This window comes from Pseudoliparis swirei, chromosome 1 (assembly GCF_029220125.1).
Source record: "Pseudoliparis swirei isolate HS2019 ecotype Mariana Trench chromosome 1, NWPU_hadal_v1, whole genome shotgun sequence".
Lineage (NCBI taxonomy): Eukaryota > Metazoa > Chordata > Actinopteri > Perciformes > Liparidae > Pseudoliparis > Pseudoliparis swirei.
Genome location: NC_079388.1, coordinates 12,226,024 through 12,237,852, shown reverse-complemented (window position 1 = coordinate 12,237,852; position 11,829 = coordinate 12,226,024). Strand labels below are relative to the sequence as shown.

General features: G+C 40.7%; 1 protein-coding gene across 6 annotated transcripts; it reads right to left on the bottom strand.

Annotated features, from left to right (window-relative positions):
- Positions 1–5,462: 5,462 nt before the first annotated feature.
- tra2a (transformer 2 alpha homolog) lies at positions 5,463–11,388 on the bottom strand. 6 transcript variants are annotated; one of them, XM_056418366.1, is made up of 9 exons: positions 11,229–11,387; positions 9,640–9,773; positions 9,140–9,305; positions 8,311–8,364; positions 7,417–7,605; positions 6,785–6,900; positions 6,368–6,529; positions 6,225–6,295; positions 5,463–6,080 (listed from the first exon to the last, which is right to left on the bottom strand). In XM_056418366.1, the coding sequence occupies exons 1-9, from the start codon at positions 11,262–11,264 to the stop codon at positions 6,070–6,072; spliced, it is 939 nt and encodes a 312-aa protein (XP_056274341.1). In that variant the 5' UTR covers positions 11,265–11,387; the 3' UTR covers positions 5,463–6,069. The 6 variants fall into 6 exon arrangements, with proteins under 6 accessions (XP_056274341.1, XP_056274358.1, XP_056274328.1 ...); XM_056418383.1 differs by having other exon boundaries at positions 6,225–6,298; positions 8,317–8,364; XM_056418353.1 differs by having other exon boundaries at positions 6,225–6,298; positions 11,229–11,386.
- Between the last annotated feature and the right edge of the window lie 441 nt (positions 11,389–11,829).

The following is an 11,829-nucleotide window of genomic DNA, read 5'->3' as shown; positions in this document are numbered from 1 at the left end:
GGGCGAGATGAGTGCCGCCACGCCACTTATTTTTTAATTTAGTTCAAACTTGAGCACGACGCAGAAGGCGTCAGCCATGTGGACGGACACACACATTGCACATGGTGAGCTCGGCTGCTCTCTGCTTTACATCCGGCATGGATCTGCATTCACTAAGAGAGGGAGGGGTCTCCTACACTAAAGTGCCCCTAGCGTCCTCTGTTACGCACAGCCCAAGACAATCACGTGTGGGATCCATGTCTAAAATATATCACAACTGTCAAGAAGACATCTTGTAAAGCAGCCGAAGGCCGGTGGTTTAAGAGTAGGTCACTGTACGTGACACTGGCCGTATATTTACAAGGTTAATGGTCGAGAAGCCATACCTGTTGATGGCACTATGCTCTGTATGCTGTCAGGGCAGTTCATTAACAAGAAGCCCAAATAAACATGTATATCCAACGCAGTGATACAGCAGCCCTGCAATGCATTACGAAGGTCATAGTGTTCAGTTATTTTTTCGTGAAATAGATTTATAATCAACTTTATGGCCATTTTGGAAGCTGTTGCACCGCATTGTGTGATCCTGAAAGGTGTTTCTAAAATGTATTCTAGGGTGGACAAAATATTAGAAACACACATAATGTGGTATAATTCAAGACCACTGCCTATAGCTGAAAGACAATTGAGTTGAATCCACACCAAACAGAACATTATACACTTAATGAAGGATAACTGTTACATAATTGTTTTTTCAGACCAGCTGTTTAAGCTGTGTGTGCCTAACAAACTGACCACTATGTATGTCTATCTACATTTAGCATATTCTTAAAACTAAAGTTGAAACCCAAAATCTCCAGACTGAGGGCAAAGGCAACCCAAATGTTTAGGTGTGCTCAATACACAGCAGGTGTGGCAGTAGCCTATACAATTACAGATAGGTGTATCATCCACTAAACCGTTTTGTAAAATCATGTCTGGACATCGTACCTATTAATTATAATTACGAGTTGTCCTTTATGAGTAATGATCGCAAATTAAAAGCACAAATTGGTGCCAGAAAGTAACAATGTAAACTATTCTAAAATAAAGTGAATAGGGGGACAGTTTCGTAATGTCCCCCTGAAATGTATGCTTTCCATTGTACCCTACATGCAGGCTAAGTACTTTAGCTTCTAAACAGCTGGAGTAAAAAAAAAAGAAGAACAACTTTAGGAGGGTGGGAACCTCCACTGCAGCCCTGCAGCGGTGCAAAGAGCTCCGAAGAGCTGAGACGTCAGCAGCCCTGCGGCCTGAAGGTGTGCATGCTCGTGTAAAGCAGGTCACAAAGAGACTGTTGCTTTAGTGGGCCCTTGGCCACCAGCTCAGACTGGGGCCATGGCGGTCTCAGCGGGTTTGCTCCTCTGCTGCTGAACAAACACACGACGCTCTCTGATTGGTCGGAAAGGCTGTCCAATCAGAGCGCCGCAGCCCCGCTTCGTACTACCGCTGCTGGCACGGCCTCAACGCGTCCATTCATTGGCTCCTCCGCTCGGCTATTCTATATGAATCAGGGCGCCAATTATGCATTTCTCCCCATGTTCCATTTGCTGGGTTTTGTCGCAAACCATAAAGATGTAACGAAACACAAACAAGTCCATATCTGCGGCACTTTTTTGAAATAACTTTTCAACTTTTCAGGAAGTTTAGGGAGTGTTTACATTCGTTGACCACTCATTTTAATCCGTGCAATTAAAAGGGAATAAAAGAGAGCGTTTTAAACTTCAGCTTTAGTGCAAACTTTTAATCGTTCAATAATTAGTTTCAAGTCCCGAAGAGTTTAAATTTGTGATTGAGTGGTTGGATCCATATAGGCCTTATCTTTTTGTATGGACAAAAATAAGGAATGTATAAAACATGGAAGCTTTCCTTTGGCCTAGTTAGGCGCATAAATTTTTTCATAACCCAGTCTATCCGGCCTTATTGATTTCCACTGTAAATTAAATAACGAAACGGAAAGCAGGATCTCGGAGTGGTGCTACTGCCGGCTGTTCAGCATCGTGTGGATGGTGTCGTGTACGTATATAGCGACAGCAGTCATGTGAGTGCTCGCCTGACTGTGTCGGTTTAAATGAGCTGATGCATGGCTGCAGCCCGTCCATGTGTGTGTGTGCGTGCGTGTGCGTGCGCGCGCGTGCGTGCGTGCTTGGCTGCAGGCTCTGCAGGAGGAGCAGTGAATGTATCGCTGAGGAATGTACAGAAAGTCTCCCCGCCCCCCAGTTTAAGGACCCCTCGCTATGGACAAATTCCATAGGGGCAACCAAAAAAACAACTGCCATGAAGTTTCAGACCAGACTGCGACCTCCAGGAAGAATTATGCCGTTTATGTCAGTGCAGGAAAAAGAACTGACCAAATCGATCCGGGGAAACATAATCTGGGATATTTTTAAAGAGGAGTGGGAGAAAAGAGAGAGGGAGAGAGAGGGGGGGGGGGGGGTATATTGTTTAAGTAAAACGCAGTTTATAGCCCCACTTTGAGCTGCTGGCCTCACTCCAAGAGATATAGTCTACGTCGCCTAGCGCAGGGCGCGTTCACGTACCCCTTTAGGCTCCACTCAATCAAGGGATTCGTGTTTTCCGGTGAGATTGCTTTATTTCGTATTTATTGCCAGGCGGTTCTAATCTCTCACAATGTTTTCTTTGCACTTTGAGTTGTAAACATTAAAGTACAAGACTGACCGCTTCGGACAGACAGAGAACACAGTGGCGTGAACGCCATGTTGAGGAGAATCTATGGAGCCTATTACAGAAACATGAAGTGATGGAAACAATGTCCCGATGGATGTTAACGCCAATCCTTTTTTGTTTTTTTAAACAGTCCAGACATGTTTTCTATTTGCATTAAGGAGTTTCATGTAGGCTGCAGCACACATACATGGATGTCTTTTCTCCTGTGATGACACACAGGACTTCATCTCATTAGAAAATGGCGGTTTGTGCCCCTTTCAAAACCAAAGAAGATTTCTTTCTTTTTGAAAACGCCCAAATAACGAGTTGAAACTAAATAGTGACATACAAGAAAAATATATTCGAGCTGATATCTATGTTATTTTAGAGAGGATAATACTGGGAAAGAAACTGCAGGTTTTTCTCGTTTTCTTGTCACGTATTTTTGTTTTTCAGAACAAAAGCCAAATCCTGGGAATTAGTTTGAGAAAGTTGACAAGATCAACAACTAGTTACATCAAATATTATATATATATATGTGAGCATATTTTTTAATGGGAATATATGCTGTGTGGTTTTATTCAGAGCTCTTAAAGAAACTATTAACAGCCAAACATACGTCATACGATTGTTTTGTTTCGCAACTTCCCTTCTTTTAAAAAATGAAATATTTCAATTGCAAGTTGTTTGATTCAATTCTGCACACTGTGTTAAATGAATAACTTGCTATTCCTATGTTTTTATTTCTCATTATTTCAACAATGTTTTTTTAATAAACATCTGTTGATCTTTACAATCGTTGTGATCGTGAGGAGTCATTTTTAATTGTTGAGCATGTGATCATATTAATAGTTATTAAAGTGGGTGATTTCACAAAGCCACATTCATATATGCAGACTTGGCCACACATTGCATCTCGACTGTATCTTTGTCTCTCTTTAATTAAAGGTTCTGTCTGTTTGCTAGTTTCGGCACCTTGATTGATTATGTGCCATATGATTTGTTGAGAAATCTGCGCTTGAAACAACTCAAAAGCAATAAATTTTTTAAATAACTGGTTATTTTCTAAAAGCAGAGGAAACATGGATTCTTGTGCTCCAAGTTTTCACATTTGTAAATTGACATTAGATTACATTTTTATTGCAAAATAAGGGGCATGGTTTGTTGAATCTCCAATAGATTACATATTTTCTCAAGGTTTCTGCAAATGTTCGTTTAAAATAGCTTTTGACTAGATTTGAATATAGACTTTAGGTTGGAGGAAATCATCTATCAAACTAACAAATGAATTTCAGCAAAGTAGAGCACTCATTTTATTTGAATTTAAAAATCGGTGGCTAAGTAATTAACTTTTCAGCTGTCAGGATTTGTACTTGTACAAAAAAATGTAGGACAAGTTTTAAACCCTTATTGATACAAAGATATTGTATTACGTTTATACAAATCAGCCTACCGTTGAAAATGTCTGACTTGAATATGTACACCTTACCTAAACATATTTAACATAAAAAGATATATTTTAATCAAATGAATAGCGCAGGTGAGATTTCTCTTGAGCATCTATAGGATTAGAACTCTGAGAAGTAAGATAATCATGTGCTGCTAATGTTTCCTGGAAGAGATATTTGGTCCCAACAAAAAGATCTTGAAAAAATTAGGAAAGACGGAGAATTAAAATGCACTGGCCCCAGAGTGCAACAATGAATCTGCTCATCTTTTTCGTTATCCGTGTGTTCTTCGTGAACTAGAACATATCTGAATGTGTGCAAGTTCTCTAGGTGAGATGTTGCTACATGCAATCCCCATATTTTGAAGCTGACCCCTATTGACAGACTAATAAATACATCACAACATAACATGATAATGATAAGATCAAGTGCATTTTCTTCAATTTGCACTTATTGGACAGTGAAAAACAAGTCCAGACTGCGAATGAGTGGACTTTTGTTTTTGCTTATTGATTTTCATAACAAGCTTTATACAGGAAAATATTCCAGTGATAGATGTTCACTGAACATAGAAATCAAGTTTAAAAAGAAGCATAATGTGTAAAATAAAATCCAACTTCAGCTTTCAGTGTTGAATCTCATACTTTGACCGTTGTATCCTTCCAGCAAGTAGGTTACCTTGAGAATTATCTTGGAGTTTGTGTGAATGAAGACGTAACTGTGAGGGGCCCCATGAAAACGTCAGCTGTGACTTTTAACCCCATTTGATTGAAGTGCCTCATTATTGAGGTCTAGAGATAAAGACCGCCCTCCATTCAGGTTTACTTTTTTTAAATTAAATGACCACGAAGCATCACGGTCTTGTTTGTCCCAACGGTGTCCATCCGGGACAAAAATCTATGTGTTGATGCCATATGCAAAGTCTTGTCTAATGCGCAGCCTCATGTTGAAAACCCCCTGCATATTTTGTAGCATAAAAAAAAAACAAGGATGAGAAAAGCACAAGCTCCTTTTGTATCTTACGTAATGAAAGCCACCCAATAAAGCTTGGAATAAGCCCTTTCCCTTGTGTTCAATGGTGTCGCCTGAATGAGAGAAAAATAAACTTTTGGAGAATTGTTTGTAGTTTAAAAAAGTGTCTCTAGATCAGCTACTTAAAATTAGCTAAACATAAACATATAATGCAGTGTTGTCACTGGTCTTGTTCCGTGAAACTCTCAGCTTGTTATCCCACCTCACCCACTCAACCTAAAAGCATCACCTCCCACCTATACGGCAAAAACTCATCAATTCCATGCACATTAAATCACAAAAACACATTAAACGTAGGAGTTTTCATAGATTTGTATTTCCATACAAAGAAACAATACAAAAAGTAGTACATGATAATAAAACTAGAGAAACTCAAATGATGACGTCCTTGACAAAAAAAAGAAAAGAAACAGAATGTGAGCAAAGAACCAACGACTAATGGCACTCCATGTTTAAGCCTGAATGACGTGCGACTTACCAGTAAACCAGCTAGTGCTCGGCAACAGACAGGTGAGTCTGATCTGAACATATAGAGTGGGTTGATCCATTTACTTAAAACAAGTTGTACAATTAACTGTCCCCGGTATTTACAAAACCCCAGTTTACTGTCCCCATCATGACTAGGGCCACAACAACAGGGTGCATTGCTGCAGAAAACGAAGTGGGAAGGAAGGAAGGAAGCAAGTCTAAGAATGACGCAAAGAGTTCTTTGCTCACATTCAACATGGATGCACCAAAACGTCTACAAATTAAGACCTCTATTGCATTTGAACAAGAACCATCTCGAACTTTAGAGTTCTATTGATATAGACATGCCAATTCAAAATGTTCTCCTCAGAAACACCTGGATGAGTCACACACACCATCAATTATTGGAGGGAAGCTCAACGTGGAAAGAAGAAAGTTAGTATCGCCCTGCAAAAAGAAAATATGAACTGGTCAGAATAGATCACTCATAAAGTCGACCCGTTTTCACCAGTGATCGAGACATCGGGCTGAATATGCACACGAACAGCAGTCTGGATTCAGTTCCGCTGGATGCATTCTCTTAATACTTACGTGGGCTGTATGAGCGAGACCGTGAGCGAGACCTGTAGCGACTGTAGTAGGGTGACGGAGAGCGCCTACGACTGCTGAGAGACAAACGAGATGTCAAACACGTACTCTTAACGCAACACTCCTGCTCACACATTACTGCTCACCTGTAGTCGTACTCGTCGTATCTGTCGTAGCGCTCATATCCACGGTCATAATGACCGTCTCTGTCTCTCCCTCTCCGGCTGCCGCCACCGCTACTGCTGCCGCCGCCGCCACCACCACCACCACCACCACCTCCACCTCCACCTCCACTACCGCCACCATTGCTGTTGAAAGATGAGAACAGATAGGCCATGATGTACAATTGTCGTATCTCCCAAGAAACACAGGCCCATGTCGGCACTAATATAAATTGAAATGATGCACAGTTGATACAAAAGTGCTGATGACCAGCCCAGTGTATTTGTCTCCTGATGGCCCGAATCTGCGTTTATGCCTCTTTGGGATTTCAACCATGAAATGAATATTGAATTCCACACACAAAGTAAAGGAAACTAGTACGTGAACAGTGTTGATCTTACTGAGTTGGTCGGCCCATGTAGATTCCTGGTGTGGGGGTATGAGCACGTTTAGTAATGGAGTAATCCACTCTGATGCGCCTCCCATCCAGCTCCATGCCATTGGCTCGCTCCATTGCCTAGGGAATATAAAAGGGAGGAGAGGGCATGGATGTTATCAGAATATTGCTCTTTTGGTACCGACCAATTATTTCTTCGAGGTTCACTTACATGACACACTGTAACCCTCTTGCTATGAGATGCAGGACAGCAACCAGAGTGATATTATGGAGAGACCGACACCTAGTGGCTTACTTATGTAGTTGCACCATAAATCAATATATGAGAGCTGCATCTGAAGTGGAGGACCCTTGAAGCTGTACAAATACTATGAAAACAGTCCAAAACCATATGGATGCAGAACAGTTTAACGGTGACCTAATGTAAAACGTGTTGATGATCACGACAAGAATTAGACTTAAACTTTACTCAATGTCAACACGTTTCACTCCTGATTCTCAGAAACACGAGCCATGACCCTTTTCATTTAAGCCATCTAATCAAGGAATATTTGACACCTTAAAAACACTAAGTTAATGTGATTGAGCACAAGGATTGACAGTCATTCGGCATATTAACAATACACAAACATTTACCTCTTTGGAATCATCAATTCTTTCGTAGTAAACAAAGGCAAAGCCACGGGAGCGACCGGTGCGCTGGTCGTACACAACATTGACCCCTGCCAGAGGACCGTGGCGAGAGAACACCTCCCTCAGGTCCCGCTCTGTCGTGTACAGGCTCAAGCCAAACACCCCCAAACATGTGCTGGGGTCAGGGTTCGCCTGGAAAGGTCAACATAAGGGTTAGAGTCGATTGTGTGGTTTACCCCATCTGTCCATCTAATGGTTTAAATGAACTAAATCCATTCACTGGATGCAATATGCAAAACATGCTCAGCAGCATTTGGGCACGGAGGCTGCAGAGGTCAATCTTTCCCAAACTTAACCAAAGAAAACATCAGTACCCTCAGAGAATATCATGTAGCAACTCATTTAGAACTTCAAAAAGAATCTTCATAATAGTATATATTGCCGGTTTCAGATTTGTTGTTCAACATTTTTCTCCAACTACATTGGATACTTTCCTACTTTATGACTCAAAATGTAGGCAGTTACGACTAAAAAGGAAAGAATTTATGTACATTTTTCCGGCGGAGTAACTTCTCTCACCAAACATCTCCAGTTGGACTCACATCGTTACAAGACGTTTAACTCAAGAAGTATACACATTTAGTATATTTTGCATTGTTCATGTATTGCTAGTTGTCATGATGAAACCCATACAAGACATAAATCAACACATAACAACTGCATCTCAAACCACCCACACTATATGTACGCAATAAAATAAACATAAAAACTATTCAAATCAAAGTTCTTTTTGATAATGATCCATTTCCCGTCGCCCAGTACTACACAGGGAGACGCATCTTTGACCAACATACATTACATTGGGTTTGCCCAAAATATGTCTGACTGTGCACATACCCTTACATCAGCATCACCACCATGACTGTTGGCTTCTTTCGGGAAGTCATTGCTCTGTTGATATAACGAAAAGAATTAAGGTTATTACAGGTGTGGTTTCCCTCAGCATTACCCACCAATAAAATGAAAAATTACACATCAACACAAATTAAGGGATGAAAAGTTATATACTAATATCATATTATCCGTGTTAATATGTTTACTTATATAACTCAAAGCCATATGGTCAACGATGTTAACACATTTAAGTAATGTTGCTTGCTATAACCACTGTGATTTGTCTAAAACAACAAAGATCTGAAATAACAGCATACTCAAAGGAAAATAAAGTTGCGAGTAGATTACCCGGTGACTGTTTAAAGCCAAGTTTGTGTACTTTGAAAGTTTTTGAATTCCAGGTACATCTTGCTTATAAAAAGGAATCTCCCTAAAACTTTGAGGGTGACCAATTTAGTATTCGTTTACTCAATTTAGTAAAAAGATAATACCGCGTATGTTAATATATTAACTACGTATAGACTATGATGTGCAATAAAACAATCTGCACCTAAAATGTAAATGATGTTGACAATGTCAGTACACTGTGTAAATGTGTGGAAGTATATAAGGGCCCTTTGGTTATCTCTCCATACCCTAATGTCAAGGACGTAGGTTTGGTCTCAGCATTGGTAGACACTGCCACGATAATTTATTAACAGACAATTTAAATGAACAAAATATTGGTGGGGACAATTGTGTCTCTCAAAACTTTGGTTGTGACTAGTCCCTATGGACCATATGCAAGCCTACGCCCTTGCCTAATGTAGTACCATCTTCAGAACCCACTTACCCTGCTGCCGGTGTGACGGCGCCGGTTCGAATTAGGAGAAGTGCTCTGGCTCTTCTTGCGGCGGTACTCGGGACTGTAGGAACGTGAGCGGGACTTCCTCCGCTGGGAATATGACCGAGAACGTGAGCGGCTATAGCGCTTGTTTGAGTGCCGCCTAGATTGAGACCTGAAGAGGATGCGGCATAAGAAGAAAGGGCAATGTCAAAAATAATTGGGCACAAAGGGGCACAATTGTGTATGTAAATATCTCAAAATGTAACACACGAGGGTCTAAAATGGCCAAAATCACACTGTGACAAATATTAAATACTTTTTTTGAATGAACCATGTGAGAAACATTGAATTTAATGGCACACAACAGATTAGTTATACATGACAATTAGGGAATAGAAGAAAAAGGGAAGCGCCAAAGCATCCAGTAACATAGTTCTCCACCTCATAAACATAATATGATGCGATCAAAGTATCACACAGGCTGCCATAAAGGGCCAATAACATACCTAGATCTGGACCGGGAGCGGGATCTGGACCCCGAACGTTTGGCGGCCCGTGCTGGGCTCGGGGAGCCGGACCTGCTCTGCGACTTGACCCGAGCCGGACTCCCCCGATCCGATTTAGACGGGGAGCGTGACCCCTATCGCCACAGCAGTATGTTAACAACTTTCTCATGGACAGACACGTATATCTACATAGTGAAAAACAGAGTAGTGAGATGTAGTAGAGTATGTTGGACACATACAGTACACCTTTCTAAAATGTACAGTTTATGTACTGTGGAAAAAGAGGTTAGTAATCTTAAAATTCCAATAGATTAATCTTTAGTTTACAGTGAGGCCTTATTAGTAACCATGTATATATAAATATATATAAAAAATATACAGAATGGATTTATTTCCATATTCACCTGGACCATTAAGAGGACAATAAAACATGCATGTTCATGTTACATATAGGGAGCACAGTAAAGAAAAGACAAGTGTGACACAAACAGTACATTTACTTAACCTAGGGCCACATTCATTCTTCCAGATTCTTTACAGGCTACTCCCTTTTCTCAGGATTTCTATCCTTCTTCGTTCTTCTTTTTTCAGTTTTCTCATTTTCTGATTCCAGGTCTGTTTTTCCTCTCTTCACCCAAACTGAAACCAGCTTCATTTTAGCCATTATACTGCAAGTGCTTCTATCTGACACCATTCTTCCGTCACATTTCCTCCCTTTCCACTTCTATGTTCTGCTCTGTACATGTTTTCATTAGCCTTCTTTTATCTTGAAAATGTTCTTCATCATTCTTGGATAAAACTCTTCAAATCCTTCACGATCAATTACCTTAGTGGAAAAAGAACATTTAATAAAATTAAGATCATAGGTTTAAGAAAAGGAGAATATTTTTAAATGAAATGAAAAGGAACACTGAATACAGGACAATTACATTGCTGCTACATTAAATGTACTATTCCATAAATGAGCAAAAATACAACAATTTAAGCTACAATGTTATAAATTAATAGATTAGATACATGTTGTGAATTTTTTTTTCAAGAGCGTGAAAGCAGGGAAGGAAGAGATGCTTTGGATTCAAGTTAACCTCTCGTGTAACTGGCAAAACAATTACTCTGGTCGCCTAAACGCAATAACGGCTGCAGCAGTGATATTCGCACAAAGGACGATCTCGTGCATAAATTCATAAGCAAGGGTCAGCAGCGATGCATTCAACGCACAGGAGCAAACACTAACGGTAACCCGTGGAGATACACCACGGGGACGTTTAGGCTAACAGCAACTAGCATGCTAAAGCTAGCTGCCGTTGGACGAGGCTCTCTGCGGTCTTTGCTGGCAGCCAACCGTCCGTGCGAAATGTGCGTTACTTTCGCGAATAAAAAACTAAACAATAAAAAAACTCGCATTCGCCGATCTAACGCAGGTGATGTTAACGGACAAAGCATGCGACGACTTCGAATATATAAGACGTTAGCTGTTACATTAGCGCACGTTACATTGGCGGCGGAATCGCCTCAGGTTAAATCAACAGCCACACGGAAGAAATTCGAAGAAAGGGAGATATTTGATATCGTTCGATGTAATTACTTACCCGTCCTTTATAGTGTCCATCCTCAATGTCGCTCATTGTTCAGTCGCGCAAATACAACTGTATTGTGTGTCGAAATAAACCGCACTGAGGTTTTTAACGCAATGATTTAATTTGGCCGCTTATTAGCTCGAAGATGGCGGGCGCGTGGTGTTTATGTGCTGCGGAATCTGACGTCACGTCCGTGTCTTCTCACACACCCCTTCACTGTTCTTCAGCGAGAAAATGTGACCCCGTTTACACGATGGGAAAACGCATATATTTTCATGCGTTTTGGCCTTTCATTTACACAAAAACGGAGGTTTTATCACGGAAAACGATCATTTCTAAAAACGGCCAAAGTGGAGATTTCTGAAAACTCCGTTTTTGTGTTTGCGTGTGAACTAGGTCAAACGGAGTTTTAGGTTGTCAAACTTCACAGTATGCGACTAAAAAGGCTTCACGTCATGTTTACAGTTAGTTTGCTTAGGTGCGCTCTCGGACGGGTACTGTTCTAAGAACAATGCCAACATATCCCTATATTTAGTTTGGCATGATTCCCAATCCACATTATCGAGTGCTTTATTTGCCTTATAATCTAAGGCGACTCGAAGCAGCAGCTCCA